At 34.0% G+C, this 19,031-nt stretch overlaps 1 protein-coding gene across 4 annotated transcripts; it reads right to left on the bottom strand.

Annotated features, from left to right (window-relative positions):
• Nucleotides 1–1,988: 1,988 nt before the first annotated feature.
• LOC105318068 (activated CDC42 kinase 1) lies at nt 1,989–18,897 on the bottom strand. 4 transcript variants are annotated; one of them, XM_034483124.2, is made up of 14 exons: nt 18,805–18,897; nt 14,295–14,652; nt 12,383–12,512; nt 11,409–11,597; nt 10,824–10,976; nt 9,871–10,056; nt 9,631–9,722; nt 9,313–9,439; nt 8,857–9,000; nt 8,456–8,550; nt 8,265–8,359; nt 7,639–7,735; nt 7,241–7,314; nt 1,989–5,622 (listed from the first exon to the last, which is right to left on the bottom strand). In XM_034483124.2, the coding sequence occupies exons 2-14, from the start codon at nt 14,393–14,395 to the stop codon at nt 3,752–3,754; spliced, it is 3,354 nt and encodes a 1,117-aa protein (XP_034339015.2). In that variant the 5' UTR covers nt 14,396–14,652; nt 18,805–18,897; the 3' UTR covers nt 1,989–3,751. The 4 variants fall into 4 exon arrangements, with proteins under 4 accessions (XP_034339015.2, XP_034339017.2, XP_034339016.2 ...); XM_034483126.2 differs by lacking the exon at nt 18,805–18,897 and adding an exon at nt 16,073–16,187; XM_034483125.2 differs by lacking the exon at nt 18,805–18,897 and adding an exon at nt 14,752–14,769.
• Nucleotides 18,898–19,031: the final 134 nt, after the last annotated feature.

Below are 19,031 nucleotides of genomic sequence, written 5' to 3'. Positions count from 1 at the left end.
GCTTGTAATGCGGTTAAAGAATCGCCAGGGGTTTTATAGACCCCCCCCCCCCCCTCTCTCTCTTTCACTGCCACGTTAGCTGCAAGAGAAAAACAAGCAAGATTTGAATACATAGCACGACAAGTGAAGAAATCCGCGTGGTATTACACAATTCTTCTTGAACATTTTCATGTAAACCATAATTTGAAGGCAAACAAGATGCTGACTGTGTTGCAAATGAATAGATATTTACCTTGGGCGCAACACCATCCCCCCACCATCCCCTCCATCCACATACACACTTCCCTAACAATGATAAACGGCACGCAGATTAAAAAAAATCCGCACTTTGTGGATAAAAGAACCTGGTCTCAACTTGTATTCTTATTCCATTATTATCCATAGTGTGCAAATTTGCAATACCTAGCATTGTTAAATGCATGGATACTATCAATAAATTTATTTTATTCATTTCCTTTAAAAATCGGAAGGAAAAATAACTTTATTATGAAAAAAAAAACAACGTTGCATCTGAGGGTCAGAGAACCCTAAATTTTGAACTTAATCAAAACACTGAATTTTTTTTCAAATATGTTTTATGTGAATATCAACAATTTCTATAATGAGGACACTTACGTATCAGGTTCTCTGTTTCATATAATATTATCACATCGTTAACTAAACACAATTATTTATCATATCTTAAAGTCTCAAGTATTTCGAACAAACATGCATTTTTTTTTCAAAGTGCTTTAATGTTGAGCATATTAGTACGCTCAATTTTTTTCTTTTTTTTTTCAAACTGCGTAATTTTTTGAAGTGTATTGCAATTTTGTAACTCATCAGCAACAACATCCAACCCTCACAACTGGGAGACCGATTGAAACAAGTTCCTATAAAAAATCTTATAATTTTATTACTTTATTATGTAATAATTTTAAAATATGATTTAAAATGCATATAGCCTTATAAAGAGAAGAACACAAAATCCTATTTTAGAAATTTGAACGATCAACAAAAGTCTACAGTTCCTTTACATTTAAAGAGGCATGGTCATGATTTTGGTCAATTTTTTAAAAAAATTTTAATTGTTTAAAATACATCAGTAATGCATTTCCAATTATCAACCGAAATTTGAGTATCGGTCATAATTATAAGCAAGATAACAAACTCTAAATGTTGTTTTATGTAAACAAGGCTCATGCCTTGGTTTTGTTTACATTTGTTCAATATACTGATAAATTTAAAGTTCTTTTTTTTTTAATCTGATTTTTCTATCTGCTGATTCGATTCGTTTTGATACATGATTAAAAAGTTGCTAGTGTTTTTCACATTTAACATAGAATATTCAAAATGTAAACACGTGACCAGAGCTTTGCGTACATAACAGAGAATTGTGAACTCTGTATCTCGCTTATAACTCGACGACTGACACATTTGGTTTGTCCATTAAAACGCTAAAGCATTGTAAACTTTGAAAACGGAAAATTAATTTTTGACCATGCCCCTTTAAAGGTCACGATTTTCGGCAAAAATTATTTTTCCAATTTTATTTTTTACAATGCTTCAATAATGCATTTTAACAGGCAACCAAAATTTGAGTCATTTGTTGAGTTATAAGCGAGTTACAGAGTTTACAATTCTTTGCAATGTAAACAAAGCTTTTGGTTACATTTTGAGTGTTGAAGTGAAATTCCAATATTAGACTTAAAATGAATGTGTTAAAGGTTAAGAACTGTTTATTTATTCTAAAAAAAATGAATAAAAAGATAGACAAATTAGCTTGAAAACGATATTCTACTGGTATGTTGAAAATATGCAAACAGAAACAAAGCCTTGTTTATATGACAATTGTAAGCTCCTGTATCTTGCTTATAACTTAATGGCTGACTCTCAAATTTCATTTGATAATTAGAAATGCTGATCTTAAGCATTGTAAAAAATATAAAGAGCAAAATAGATTTCGTCCAAAATCGTGATCGCATTAGCCAAAAAAAAAAAATGAACCATTTTTTTCAAGGATCTTCAGACTTTAATACACCTGTACATTTGATGCACAGTTAGTCAATACTGACAATACTTAATTCACTGGCCATGTGTAGATAGTATTTGTATTCAATGACTTATCAAATAAAATGTATTGTCGAAATACAAACAATAAAACAAACATCTTATATCAGCAGGTTTCTGTTATTAATAATATCACTTGACATAACACAATATCACATGAGAACATTGACAACAGTGGACAAAACGAGAATAACACAGCATTGGACCTCTGACACATGACTCTCACAAGGACACAAGACCACCTTAATCAAGGACAAACCCCCCCCCCCCCCCCCCCCCCCAAAAAAAAAAAAAACAACAATTAATGTGAAAAGCAAAGATATTGTAGATATGACACCCCCCCCCCCAAAAAAAAAGTAATGTTCATCTCACTATAACTTTTCATTTTTTAACCATTTTTTAAATCTATTTGAAAAAAAGTTAAATCAAAAGGTTGGGGGGGGGGGGGGGGGGAGGGGGCATATTACTGGGTAAAAATGAGAAAGAAATAAATATAAAAATTTGGAGCATGCTATCTGCGAGTATTTCTTACATATGCATTTAATTATACAGTACATCCTTATTCTGTAGTCATTGCCTAAAGGATAGAAACTACTTCAACCAACAGACTTATGGGCAAAACATGTACTGTCCCGAAGAAAATGTCCACATTTGATTACATACTTGCAGGAATCTGGACACATAGGAAAAGTTTGTATAAAAAAGGTAATAAAAACAAGGTTTAAATGCCATGAGGAAAAAAGATAGTAAAAAATTTAAAAAGCTTGTAAGAATTCATAAAAAATTGTGCTTACATATACCCTACTTAAATTTGACTATGAAAGCATTTGAAAAATCATTTGGATAAAAGATATCAAAGAAATTAAACTAATCATTAATTCAAGCTCTAAAAATCTAGGTAAATTGTGTATGAGTAAATGAAGCTTTACTAATAAATTGTTTGCTTCCCTTTTTCATCTTCAGTTTATCATTAAGTACCGGCAATAAAAATGTTGCTCAGATTTTGATTAATAAAATGACAGCAATCCAAATGACCTCTCTCTCTCTCTCTCTCTCTCTGTGACTAAAAAAATGAAAATCCCAGATGTCTCTTAATTATATCCTGAAGTTAAGCCTTATCCTGCATGATCATTCAGAAAATCCTGTCAATAGTTAATCTTGTCCTTAATAATATCATGAACTTTTAACCTCATCCACAACAGACCTGCAAATAACTTGTCCCTTAAATCCATGATTCCCGCAATACTTCTTCTCACTCCCTTGATTTTCGACCAACTGCCTCAACTCAAGCATCAATCATACACAGGATCTCTGTATTAAACAACCTCTCAGGTGTAGAAAACAACTATAATTCTTAAAATTTATAGCATTCTTGTGGAAAATATAACACTATACAATCATGCTGAAAAATACTGTACAGAAAGTGCATAACCATTAATAATTTCATGCACCAATGTCTAGTATTATTCTGGGTTATGATCGTCTCTTTCCTCTGTTAATAAATTTACAGCATAAAATATCCTGAGAAAATAGACTTGTAATTTGTATATTGCTCTTTCTTCCTGTTCTTGTATAGTACATGCATAATATAAAAATGACATGGTACATAAAATGATGATGCACACTGACTATGTAAAATAGCTTTCATGAAAGGTAATAAATAATATGGCTGACTAATATGTGAAATAAATGTGGCACTAAGTCAAACAGTTGATTCAACTGATTTCCTTCTGTTACGAAAATCGTCCAACAAAACTGAACTAGCCAGTTCAAGATTCCAGTTCAAAGCTTCCAAAAGTCTTTCACAATCTTCTCGTGTTGTGACCCCAAGTCGGAACAGTTGTTCCGTTTTCAAGTACTTCATGGCTTCCTTTTCGTTCCAAGATGTCTGACAAAGGGCAGCATGGCACTCCTCGTCTGTCACTCCTAGCACACTATTCTGGACCAGTAACACTTTTTCCCTGGGGGACGTGGACATAAAATTTGGTTCCACCGACTTAGATGAGTTTGGGACTGAACGAGGTACAGTTCTGTTACAGGGTTTGTTGGATTTGCCAGATAATTCATTGGATATTTTTCCGATGGGTTTTAGCCCTGTCATTCCTGACCAAGACCTTCGGTCCCCATTCTCTAGGTGATCTTTATTGGTTAGCTTATTGTTTGCATACTCCACACCGGTCACATTCTGATACTCAGACATTGTGCGTGGTTGCTGTTTCTTATGATCAAGCTGGTTCCCATCCACAGAAAATGGCCGCACAGCAGCAGTATTTGTACGACTATTATCACAGCCCTTAGGAGGGATCAGAAAGTAATGGGTAGAACTTATTTGTTTGCCATCCTGAAGAACAGGGAAAATTCTAGCTTTTTCGCTTTTCTTCTTCAATGCATCTCTTCTAGAGTCCAAACTGTTTGACAGATAATCTCTTGGTGGTAGCGGTGGTGGCTTTTCAAGGTGGTCAGATTTCACAAGGCGGGCCGTGGCCCCCACATCAACCTGTGGCTCATCTACATCATCATCAAAGTCAGAGTCAAAAGAATCCCAGTCATAATCAGACACTGTACTAGCAGGGACATAAATTTGATTATTGGTTGAAGAAGGAAGTGTAGAGGAGGATATTGGCATTATATTTTTCACATCCCCTTTCTCCACTTCATCTGGTACCTCGTCGTACAGTGGCCTACTACTACTGGTGTTATTGAAACAGTTTTTCACTTTATGTAACCCACCACCAATGGTATTATATTCCTCTTCGTTTGGAACCTCATCATACAAAGGAGTTTGATTGCTGTATATTGAGTTTTTGGCCACACCCATATTACTCATAGCATCATCCAGCCAATCGAAGGCCTTGTCATTAGTTTTAGGTGGGATCGCCTGTGAAGGTTTGCTCTCCTCCACATGTTGAGTGTTGACCACCTGGATTTGACTACCTGTCACATAGGTTCCTACGTTGAGCTCGTTGGTTCTAAACTGATGAAGTGGATTATTGCCTAATTGTTCTTCAATCTGATGCCTCTTACTTTCAAAGGATTCACTTTCTGGCCTGAGAGAGGATGAATGAAACTTTTCGGGTAACTGAAGAGGGACAGTAGGACGAGAAATCACATGATTATTCTGATTCACAGTTTCAGTAGTCATTGATTTCACAGTTTGATTTGCACTTTTCTGAACTGTTGGGGGTGGTTTAATACTGTAGATGGACCCCAGAGAAATCCTTGTGTCAAAGGGGTCAACTGGTGTGTCTGCATCCTGAATCAAAGGCTTGTCTAGACGATCGCAATGATCAGACGACGTCAGAGTGTCAAACAAGCTCAGCGTGCTAGTTGCTGGCTTTTGTAGATCGGTACACAGTTCTGAATCATCACTGAAGTCAATGAGGAGCCCTTCCTCTTTCTGGCCATTTCTTTGCGATTTCTCCATGGCCCTGGGGTTGGGAGTGGCCCCCACTGTGGCGACAGACTTGGGTAAGGTTGACGGATACTTCCTGTCTTGGAAGTCACTGTCCACCTCGTTGACAAACTTTGAGTAACTAAACTGTTGTCTAGCACTCAACGATTGAGTCAGCTGATCTGGAGACGATAAAAGAGACATTAATAGATTCTATTCTATTAGAATTTGATTTGCTTAAAACTCTTCTTATTGTACCTACAACTTTTTAAAATCAAAATTCCATTACATATTTATTTATTTTCAACAAATCAACTTCAACATAATACCGTATAACGAGTATTTTTAACGTGCTGCTAATTTTTACTTATTTTTACGAGTTTTATAAATCCGTAAAAATTAAACGCGTAAATTTTCACAGAAGTAAAAAAAAAAACGCACGTAAATTTTCTACATCATACGTATGAGAGTAATGTTCATGACCTTCAGCTCAGTCCCTGATGGCTGTACATGTAGGTATATTTGAGCATTTGTGGTCATGTGGTGATAACAGTTCAGATCTTTCTATTCAGTCTTGAGTATTTTTTAAAACTACATATAATTCCACGTTAGTAGCTAGCTGTCTTTTTTGGTTGGGAGAGAAAGATCAAAGTACTGAAGTTCTGACGGGAGTTGATTTTATCGATTATCATTTATTTTAAAATCAACTTATCTTGCGTGGTAATTATTTTCTAGTCTGTATTTAAATTACGCACTTTTTTATAATATGAATATTAATTATACTTTTCCGACAAGAAATTAGAGAAACCCCATATGAATCATGTTGTGTAATATTTAAAGATAGATTTCAAACTATGTATTAGTAATCGAAACAATTCTAAAAATTGTATGGATCCAAGCACTATTGATATTGAACTCAAATCTCGTTCAACCAGACGCTCAGCTGTCTCCGTTAATCTCCGACAAGCAAGAGAACCTCTCTGTCGGAGATTTACGGAGACAGTCGAGCTTTTGGTTGAACGAGACTATATTAAACTCTGGCGTAGGAATACACATGAGACTAAATAAATATCTAAATTGTTCGTATTATATAAAATCTTACTATTTTCAAAGTGTTTATGGATAAGTTTCCTTGAAAAACAATGCTTCAGCATACATTACATCGAATTTTTCTATTATATTCAAGAACTAAGACTTGTCAGCGGTGATGATTTGTGCTTAGGTCCAAACACTGTTTCACTTTCGATTTGCCAGAGTGACTGCATAGGAGAGTTGATTAAAATCAACTCCCAAAAAAGAGAGAGAAAAAAAATTTGAGATGGAGTTGTCTTTCTTTTTTTCCCGGTAAATCGAACTGAGACGAGCACATGGTGTACATCAATGATGATACCCAGATAAATAGGAATAAGTAAAGTGTATATCACATATGAAATAAAGGTAAATGTATAAACACAATCATAAATATAAGGAATCGTTAACAGAAAAACGATTTTCTAGTTTGTATGTGTGTTAACTGTAACAAAGTCAAGGTGAAATTTTTCCCCCTTTTACTACAGATGATTTTAATTTTTACAGACTTGTCCAATTTGTAAAAAAATTACGCGTAAAAATTCAAATCACCCTATTTAATGACAAATTCGTAAAAAACACAGCTGTAAAAATTACCCGTTATACGGTATGTATATAGCGGTAATACACTAGCATTTTGCTCAAGAAGATACAAGTATATCATAGAGACATAAAACTTTCTACACTAGGTAATTACTCAGAATGCAGAATAATTTGATTTTCAATTCTTACTCTTGATCAACTGTTTAGAAGCCATATCTGGTTTGTGCAAATCTGGGGGTTCCATTGGATTTCGTAAATAAACTCTGAAATACATTAAAAGATCAGAAAAACCTTTGATAAATATAAATATTAAATCATTGGATATGTGATTTTTTTTTTAAACAGATTTACTTGATCAAGAGATAAGGGAAAAGCGTTCTTTTCAGTCACAGTAAAATACAATCCATTTAATAGATATAATAGTAAAATAATTAAGCCCACTTTTGAACTCTTTTTATGTATTACAAACCAACCTTCGAAAGTACTGGTAAGCTAATAGTACATGTCCTGAAGTGCTCTTATGAACATTTTTTTTCTTCTATTCTATAAATCAGATTATCCAACGAAATTTTGACCCTTGAACTTACTCATCAATGGCGCCCGGATCCCCCCAGGATTTACCCCCTGGATCCCCGTGTCCAGTGTGAATGAAGCTGTTCTTCAGAGGTTTGCTGATGTCATTTCCTGTGATAATGTAAAACCAAAGTAAGAATATACAATGTAGATAAGAAGTTTATTCTTCATTTTCAATTTTAATTAGGAGAATATTTTTTGCATAAAACTGCTTTTTTTCTAAAGGAAACATTGAGCATAGAATTAAACATTTACCTACTGAAGATTTGTTTGATGTTTTCAATACAAAAAAATTCTAAATTTTATTTGAATTATTTTGATTGAAGGGCTAAATCAGCATCATCTCTGATCCAACATATATGGCCAGTGTGTGAAACTAATGAGGCAAATAGATTTATATTATCTTATGTTTAACTTAACTCTTTTATAAAATAACAAAACAATTTTAAGTACCTTAAACACTTTTATAAAGCATGATTTATTGGAGCCAAAATTGAATTTATATACATGTATAGTCTTTAAGAAAAATATTCTGTTAGAACAATGGCATTTCAAAATAATTTTTGCACATTAGACTTGTTCTACAAAGAGTATATGTTGGAGTGAGTGTGCACCCCCCCCCCCCCTTTTTGACACTGACCGCCCAGTTTTCGTTGTGGATCAACACAGTGTCTAGGAAATGTCCCGACTTCACTTGTCCTTTTGTTCTGTCCCTTCCACCAGTAACAGTCAGGTCTACACAAACACAAAAATAAAAATGTAATCAGACAAGATCACAAAGACACTGCTTTAGTGCAGCGAAAAATGAAATGTTCTAGACACACAAGGTACCTTCCATCCAGTATTGTGAGCATATCCCCTTCAATGATCTCCAAGTGTTCCTTCTCACAAAAACCTGTTATCACTTTCATGTCTTGGGGTCGCATCTAAAATAATACATCCAGTAATTAATTCCATGTATGACAACTAACTGAAAAATTTCACTGATAAGAAATAAAGTTTTGGTATCTTTTTTTTTCAGAATAAGCAAAACAGCTAAATTTTTGATATTACTATCTTTTGAAAACATGAACACCTGCAAATGTAGATTTATCACCTTATTTATTCTTTCTGGATTACCGGTAAATAATAAGACTTTAAACTTGTCACACTCGAGTACTTTTATCTTTTATTATTTCTCAACTGCATAAATTGATTCCCAAACACGGTCAAAGCTGCACATTGACACTGACCTCACAAAGAAAGTCCTTGAGGGCCTGGAAGGTGGGCCTGTCCTGGGGTTTGAGGGCCCAGCACTGGGACATGAGGGTGTAGATGTCTGCCGGACAGTGATCAGGCTTACTCAGCCTCTCCCCATCCTCAATCTTCTGTAATATCTACAACATTGGGAACTGGGATGTCAATTTGGTAATAAATTTGAAACTTGTGGTAAGAAGCTTAGAAGCATGTGAAAATCATAAATATCGTATAAAAAAATTTTAGAATAGAAAATAACACCATTATAATTATAGCTTTTACTTTGGAGGAAGACTGTATTTTTTATCATTTTTTTTCATTTTTTATTTTACTCCAAATCTCCACTCCAAATTCTAGCAAATTTATGATACTGTAGTACACATACTCCTTGAGGCTCTATTCAAATTTTTATTAATATACAAGTTGAATAGAATGTTTTTCTTGGAACCCACCTGAGAACCATTGAAACCCATCCATGGTTCAGCAGCATATGTGAACATTTCCCACAGAGTCACAGCAAACATCCAGGTGTCGCTAGCGTGTGAAAATTTTCGGATCTTTAGACTCTCCGGTGCACACCTACAAAACACATCGGAAATTTCAAGATGGGGAAGAGGACAAAGTCTGCTTAAATTATACATTAAGTAGCAACTTTGTAAACAATTATTGTTGCAGGACCCTTTTTTAATCAAGTAGATTAATTTAATACAGAATTACAGGTAAGTTATTATATAAAATTTATACACTATGTATAGTAAAACAATAAATACCAAGCAAATGGGACCTTCTTCTGTTCTGACATGGTGTAGTGGTCTTCTTGACTAGACAAAGCTCTCATCAATCCAAAGTCACCAATCTTCACCTAAATGCACAATTTCAATTCAAAAATCTTTCCATTTATGATAATAAAATTTCAGCTTATGAAAAAAAAAATCAGCAATTCATAGAACATCCTTGAAACTTTATATCACTACACATGCCATTTTTAAGATTTTAAGTGTTTACTATACCTTTTGTGGGGAAGCCAGCAGGACATTTCTACAGGCCAAGTCCCTGTGGATGAAGTGTCTGGACTCGAGGTAACTCATTCCATTGGCGATCTGTACAGCATACTCACACAGTGTGGATATTAGGACAGCAGTCTGTTCTCTCCTCAGACACTCCAGTAGAGAACCCCCCGGGGCCAGCTCTGTCACCTACAGACATAAACCAGTAGGCTTTATTGTAAATACTTGTACTTATAATCAAAGGACAGGAATTCATACCTGTGTAAAATCGTGAAAAGAATCTTGAGCGGATTTTAAAATTTCCTTTTCATTTTTCTGAAAGTTGTATGCTATATAAAACTACATCTTGAAAAAAATGTAACTTGTGTTGGCATCTTTCACAAAGTAACCAAGAAAGACAACTCCTTCAGGAAACATTAAGCAGCAATTGGCTTTTAGAGTGTATTCAACTGGGTATGGGCAATTTACTGTAAACTGTTCAAGCCTAGTTTATATGAGCATAAATTGGACAGGTATTGAATTCATTTCTTATGACTCAATTTTCTGATACTGAGGTAGTAAATTTTATAGAATCTAAAGCCATTTTACCTGTAAAATGACATTGAATTGTTTAAAATTCAATGTTACATCAAGAAGTGATGTTAGTCTTATTGTAACAAATGCAACATTCTTAATAATGAGTTAATATGATTATATCTTTCAGTCAATCAAATAGGACATTGCAACCAAAGTTAAATTATATGGCCAAAAATTTTTATTAGGTAACTTTTTTTGTATTTCAACATGAGTATTTAATACACTGATATTTTATTAAACTACCGGTACAAAGAAATTGATACCAAAACATTTCCTGCATATGTTTGCCTCCATATGGATTTTTGCACATCTGTTTCATGAAAAATTATGTTCTTGGTCAATACTTTGATGCAAAGGAATGGTTGTAAGATGACACATACCATCATTAATGGTGAGGATAAAACGATGCCGTACAGATGGATCAGGTTTGGGTGATTCAGACTGTGCATGGCATTCACTTCTTTCACGAAGTCCTCAAAAGCTCCAGGCTGGGCAAGGGCATCCGCTCTCAACACTTTAACAGCAACCTTTTTCTGCAGGCAAAGAAATGACCCTCTTACATTACTCAGATTAACACTTAACTTGTTACAAATACTAGACATGATATCATTGTGCATTTCAAAATCCATTTAGCCACTTCAATTCAAATGTACACTTGAAACTTTGTATATGTACCATTAGATCATATACATATTTATGTATCAAAGTTGTACATCTACTTATATTCTACATGTACATGTACTTATGTTATGTGTGAATGCAATTATGATCAATGCTTATAACAAGTTACAAAACTGAATTACAAAATCTTTCATAAATTGTGAAATCCTTACTTTCAATGTTACAGAAAAGCAAATATGAAATAATAATGCATCAGTTTTTAGGCTGGCATACATCATGTCATGGCCAGCAGAGAAACACCTTTCATTACACTCAGTATATGAGGTCATGGTTTCTGGACCTACCTTGCGGCCGGAAGGGGTGGACCACTCTCCCTCCCGCACCACCCCAAAGGAGCCGTTACCCAGCTTCCCCCACAGCATCAGCTGTCTCTGGTTGATGAGACAGGTCAGTGACTGTTCCCCACTGTGACGGGAGGAGGGGGAAGCCCTCCCTCCATCGTCCGCCATTCTCTTGGCAGTCCCTGAGAGAATCTGCAAGAGATTGACTCCATTAGTTATTCCTCTATGCAACAACTGTAAAACATGCTTATAACAAAGTGCAAGGGATGGGCGATTTTGCTTTGATCATTATAAGCGTTATTCATTATATCCGTCAAGTTTACAACATGTAATAAAATCACGAGGAATGAAAATCGCTTTGCTGTAAGCGTCAAATCATTATAAGCTTGTTCGCTATAGCCGTGTTTTTTACTGTAAATAGTTTAATGTTGTGATTGGGTGATGTGGGTATATTATAAATTGAACAAATCTCAATAAATGAAAGCTGGGAAAAGATGGGCCCATAGTTTGTTGGAGGTGTCAAATTAAAAAATTAATGATGATTTTCTTTTTTTTGTGACATGCATCCTTTGGAAGTACATGTAAATAAGTAAATGTAGTGTAAATACATTTTCTCTACATATTCTTCTTGTCACTGTTAACCTAGAGAAATAGCTCAGTCAGAAAAGTGTCTACTTCTCAATTCAAGGATCAAGAATTCGAGTCCTATAAAGACACTCTAGACTCAAAATGTCTTTTTTATCTACATATATACATATACACATAAAGCAGAGTTTTATGCACATATCTCCTCAAGCAAAATAAAAAGAGAATCAATCTCAGGTAATCAGCGAATGACACACATTCCTAGCTGAAACACATCAATTAACTTATGGCATGAGAAATGCTTTTATTAATATTAACAAAATATTTCAGAATTCTCTCTCTCTCTCTCTCTCTCTCTCTCTCTCTCTCTCTCTCTCTCTCTCTGACCTTACTTTGTCTAGGATCCTTGGCTTTTTACTGGTTCTCCTTTTTTTAACAGCATCAAGCAGACGTCTAATGGCTGGCTTCCCCATGCCAATTTTCTCCAAGTCCTCTGTCTTAACATAATCAAAGTGAGAGGGCCTGAAATTAAATAGTTAGATACGTGAAGTGGGTTGACACTTTCTCCAGCTTGTTACACTCTCACTTCTGTGCGGCACTTAGACATCATGTCTTGGGTCTTTATGGATTATAATCTTTAATCTGTTCATTATAAGCCTGAAGGAAGCTACCAGTCTGAACCTTGAAATTGGACCAGACAAGTGGTGTATCCAGTATCTCCCAATCTTAACCATTAAAAGCAATCAAATTTTCATTTTATGATGCAAGATTAAATGAACTGTAAACATTTATATCAAAGTCTGGTAAGTTTGGCAAAAACACCAGAAGTAGGGTCCGAGCCTTACATAATACCTCACCAATCCTTTCTACTAAGGTCACACACGGGCAAGATTTCCACCTGACTCTTTGGTACATTGCATGACATAATTACCTGATGTTTCAGCAAGGTGTAAATAAAAGGTAACAACAGGATAGCTATCACCCCAGCACCTGTACTCATGCAGAACAATGCAGTAAACTAGCTTCTGAACACCACACACCTGTGTCCAGTCAACTTATCACTGCTCTAAAGTCATTTCACTAATGCTCTTAAGCTATGTTTGGAAATTAAGAAAAATAGGACACTGGTATTTCCAATCACGCCAGTGCTTGGACATTGTTTTTGACATTAATTTTCTGATAACAAAATTTCATTTAATTGCTCATGGAAATTCCAACCCATCTTTTTTTTCATGTCCCACATAAAACCACAGTCCACAATGGTGCAGTGGAGAAATCAGTGCATTTCTTTGTAATCTGAACACAAACATAGGTAATAGGGCTATCCCAGTAATCTCTCCACCCACGCAAGGATTGGCTTCTGTAATTTACGCCTGATTCAACAATTAATTTGGGGGTAATACTAGACCATCATTGCACCGAGTTTTCCCCAGGGGCCAAAGAAATAAAACATGCCACTATCATCTCCAGGACTTGGTTATCCAGGACAAATCTTATCAGATACACATACATGTAATCAAAATGATTTAAATCCCTAATATTAATCTATTTATAGTAAAATTTTATAAATGAAATGATGGATCTGCATAGTTTATTTCCTGTGCAATTTAATAAATCCATGCCCATGCACTCCAACATAATTCTAAACAATTAAACATTAGTCCTTCAATTTCCCTTTTTCCTATTACAGAGCACTTATTCATACAGATAAGCTATGCATTTCATTAGTTTTAAAATAATAAATAATGGCAAAAATTTTCAATGTGATATCACATCAATCTATGACTAAAATTAATATATATCATTATAATTACCAAGGTAATGTAAGAAAATATAAACAATATCAAATTCATGACATGTATAGTCATGGTAGTTCAAACACTGTCATCAGAAGAGATGATACATGATCAACATTTATCAACATGCATTCATCAGTTTTATTGCAATGGAAAACAAAGAATTACAGTGTAATGCCAGTACATTTAAACCACATGATTTTCTGTGAAAATAACAGTGCACATCTAATATCAGAACAAAAATCTAATTGATGACCATCCCTCATTGCATAGGTTGAAGACTCTGAGTTGCAGATTATCCAGTAACTTTAAGAAGAACTGCTTTACTTGTAATTACTGCATTACTTGCAAATTATTCTGTAACTTTGAGAAGAACTGCTCTACTTGTACTTAGTGCGTAACTTGCAAATCCTTCTGTAACTTTGAGAAGAACTGTTCTAGCTGTACTTACTGCATAACTTGCAGATTATCCTGCAACTTTGAGAAGACCCGCTTTACTTGTACTTACTGTGTAACTTGTAAATTATCCCGTAACTTTGAGAAGAACTGCTCCAGCTGTACTTCACTCAGGAGCTCGTAGAGCCATTCCCTATTGTCGTCTTCATCCATGGCTATCTACAGGATCCAAGTTAAATACGAGAGCTGAACGTGTCGGATAGTCCGGTGGTGGATGGTGGGAGAGCCTGGGATGATAATTAGCCCACCTCAACCACTTCCATTTTGCTTTAGTGTATGCAGAAAACACAGGGCTTGACAAAACTTTGTTGTACTTCCTCATGTAAACATTTCCTAACTCCTCTAACTAAGCTCTTCCTGTCCTGATCATGGTTTTCCTGCCATCACACAGCCAAACAGGTTCATAGTGCCTTAAAAAAAGAAAGAATTAAAACAAATTAAAAACTGCATTTCACTATAATATTCGGCCACTCAGTAAAAATACTACGGTATGCAAGTCTGAATCTAACACAAGGACTCCAGATTTGGTTGGAAGTTGTACATGAAATTATGCTGTCCCCATGAGCCATTTGCTTCATGGAAGTACCGGTATCCTATTCATAAGTCTGACCATACTGTACTCATCATTTTGGAATCTTATTTAGAGCAGGTGTAAACAATTTATTTTAAACCTTTCCTAGCTCAAGGTGTGAATGTAATATCTTCAGTATGCGTCCATTTACATGATTATCAAATGCGTTATCAACACTCCACTTCAGTCTTGGTCTAAAACATATCTACAGGGCACTTGTTTGGACCGAACATATTCATGTATAACATTACAGACAGGTTGTTGTGTACCGTAACAAATAAAATTCTCTCAAGGTATCACCTTAAGACACCTTAAACTCTACACCTAGCTTCTACTGTCAGAGTTACAGGTAGTAAAAATGATTCTTTGTTTGAACTAGTTTTATTCTGTAGGTGGTGATTCATGGACATATTATTTTTATTCCATTTTTAGTTTGCCTTGTTATGTACATAAACAATGACACTCTTAGAGACAATTAACCATGCCAATATTCCACTGAATCAAGGAATTCTGTGTAAAATGACAAACATGTTCTATATCTAAATAATAAAACACTTTCTTTGGCGACTCATGCAGAATATGAAAGTGGAGATATTGCAGACAAAAATAAATAACCTGCGTTCTTTGCACAAATTAATAAATTGATCATAAAGAGTGAGTAAAGTTACTAAATTATTGTTAATGTACATCAGTACGTTAGATAAAAAAAAAGCCAAGTTGTTTTATATGGAAATTAGAGTCTAACATCATCATTTCATGCAGTTCATGATTTTTCTAAGGTTGCTGAAGGTTTTGACTGATCAATAAAGTGGATAAAACTGAATCTTGTAGATTTCAGTCCTGTCAGTTTCTACAGAGATGTAAATTACAACTAATTTCTGTAAGAAATAGAGGAAATCATACTTAATGGATGTGAATATATAGTAAGTATTATTCTGGTCAGTTATCTAACCGTGCTAATGATCACTAAACAGAGGGAAAATATCAACCCAGAAAGATTAAATAGGCAAGACAGTTATAAACGCATGAATTACCAAACACTATACATCAATACACAACTGATAAGATTGGTCATGTGTTAATTATTCTAAATGGGTGAACTAATCAACCGTAGATATTCAATACAATAAGTATATGGCTTATGTGTCACTGAGAATTACATCATTGTATTTAATAACAAAATCAATAGCTGATAAAGCATTAAAAAAATTATATAAAATATGTACTTTTGTAAATATTCTTAAAGTAAGGAGCCTTACTGAATAGAGTGTACTGTGGTCATTTTAAGAAAAATGAGATTCAGAATTAAAACCATAATGGATCCGCTGCATGTCAGCTTGTCCACAAACATCACAAACAAACAAGGACAGTATCTATTACATCACAAGAAGGATTCATTGACAAGAGGAAGTCTTGATCTGTTCAGACAAGTTCTAGAGTTTACACTGATTGGATTAGCATACATAGTGTCATCTATTGGGTCAATGATAAACAAAACAACTACATGTAAACATAAACAAGATTAGAGAACAGCAACACTTGATCATTGTTTAGACATATACAGTGCACAAACAGCTTTATTGATACATGTGTTACCAATACTTTATTATGATAAAATTGCTGTTAAATATTTCACCTATGATCATGCATGTGCAATCTACAGGTTAAACATGCATAAAAATTGTAATTCAAAGGAAACTCTAATCTTTGAGTGCCTTGGCTTACATTTTTATAGGATGCTTGTTATCTATACAAGTATGGATATTTCTCAGACCTGTATCTCAAATCAGATGAAATTTCCAAATCAATTTCCTGCTATATCACTCCCTGTTTCATTCAAAATTCAAACAGTTTATAGCCCAAGGATAACATCTAGAGCCCATTAAAACAATAAACCCAGAAAAGCAACAAGACAACATTTACTTGCACTTTAGAACAACCATTGAAAGATGAAGCACGTACCACAAGATCTGTATCATATATCATTAGTGCTCAGAACACTTACATCAAACCAATTTAATGGGCAAAATCCTTTGGGTCTAGCATGGTTTAAATGTCACTGTCAATATTTTTTTCAACTTAAAAATCTTGCTGTTGTAAGAAGTTATAATACTATAATTAAAGCATACAACTCAATTTACCGGTAAAAGGTGATATAATGTTCAAGGATTCTAATAAATTCTCAACAACAAAGTTGGAACTTTAATTGAATGAATTTTCAACAAAACATCATTCTTAAACTTAACAGCATTTAGCTACTTGTAACTCATTATTGGCTGAATCAATATTTAAAAAAGGTGATAGTTTGATTGATACATTTGTATATGCAATTTAATTTATCAATTTTAATAATTCCCAGTCAAAAAAAAAACCTTTCATTTTAGCTATGTCCCTCAATCTTATGAAAATAAAGGGGTTTTAAAAGAATGATTTTGGGGATTTTTTCATCCTACAGAATAATGTTTTGAACAGAAACATACTTAAAATTAACATTGAATTATAACACAAATTGATGTAAAACATCTTGGCTAATTGGATAGAATATTAGTATTGTATACATAATTAAACACAAGGAATAAATATCCACGTAAAATCATGAGAAGTACAGCTCGCATATTTTTATATCTCGCTTTTATATTTTTGGACATATGTAAACTACATGAAACTATGATAAAAATATAACATTCGCAATTTTATGTTCTCGCGATTTGATGGAAAACATTAGAATCACGGAATTAAGCATGCGAGAAAAATATGGAATCTACAGTAACCACTTCCTACAATCAAGTGTGAAACATTTACACATTTGCTGTAACAATCACGGCGAAAGAGGTTGCTGTATATGTTTTTTATTATACATTGCAAGATATAAGTTCGGACTTCTACCCTGTTTGAGACAGGTTACTGTTGTTACTAATGTGACAATCAGACCGGTTCAAATACCAGCGCCAGGTAACTTAGTTGGTAGAACATCTGTCTAGAGATTCAAGGGGCCCAGGTTTGAACCTGGTCGGTTCATCATTATTTCTCCAATCGCATTACAATTGGTGCAGTATCAACATATGGAACTTACAGGTAAACTCCTGCCAGGGGAGGAGCCTTGGGTGATCTTCGAGAGGACCAGCTTAAACACCACTGCCATATTATATACATGTAGTCTTGACTACAACACTTTTCTGTCCCAAGCTCCAAGTTTCTTTCTTATTTTATTTTTTTTTTTTTTACAATTTTTGACAAAAATACATAAATCTATTAGTAAAGTACTACTGAAATTGATATAAATGAAAAAAAAATTATATCTATATAAACTTCTTTATTACTATGATGTTTTTTCTTTTCACAAGAAGATGAACAGCTTTTTTACGGAAACTTATTTCGTTCTCAGAACATCTTGCATAATTATTTTAACATTATCATATGGTTACATTCAATTTGTTTGCAATGCAAAATCTCTAGAACATTCTTTTTTCAAGTTTACACTTTTTTCAACCTGGATGACATGATGGAGGGGGTGTTTCAAGTGAGATTTTCATTGAAGCGAATGAATATTATTTGGATCCTGAAGTGTTGATCATTAATGAATATAAATGTAATATCTGGTAATTTTTTGTTTTTTGATTTATGTTCATGGTTTTAATCTATCTATCTAACGTTATACATTTCCGATCTGTACATTTCCGCATTTATTTTTAAATTTTCGATTATTTTGCAGCGTCTTTTAATATGTTTATACAAAATAGTGAATAATAAACATCAAAACACATTCTAGAATTTTAAAAAAGTTCTTTTCGTACCGTGTGAGAAACACCAGTCATTTTTATATCATGAATCTCAGGCCATAGACTTATATGTAACGTTACGTTCCTTACGTTACAATTTCATGTAAGTGCTATTGTCACACTGGTATGATCTCTTCGGTTATATTCCTGCGGAAACATAATAAACAACAAACTCAAGCAAGCTCTAAAATATGAAAACATAATACACTTACTCTGATTTAGTATCAGGTAAATATTTGTACAACGTACTCCGTCACAATCCGTGTATATTTATTTCATTCATCTATCCATCATAATTTCCGGAAGTGAATGTAAGAGTAAAAATATTTTCCGGATAAAAAACTTTATTTTAAGTGTTTTTATCCATTTTTTTTTATTTTTTTAACCATATATTTCTATGAGTAAATATTTAAATGTGTAAATAAGAGTGTTTAATAAT

Source organism: Magallana gigas, chromosome 3, assembly GCF_963853765.1.
Source record: "Magallana gigas chromosome 3, xbMagGiga1.1, whole genome shotgun sequence".
Taxonomy (NCBI): domain Eukaryota; kingdom Metazoa; phylum Mollusca; class Bivalvia; order Ostreida; family Ostreidae; genus Magallana; species Magallana gigas.
The sequence above is the reverse complement of the archived record's forward strand: the minus strand, read 5'-3'. Positions and strand labels throughout refer to the sequence as shown.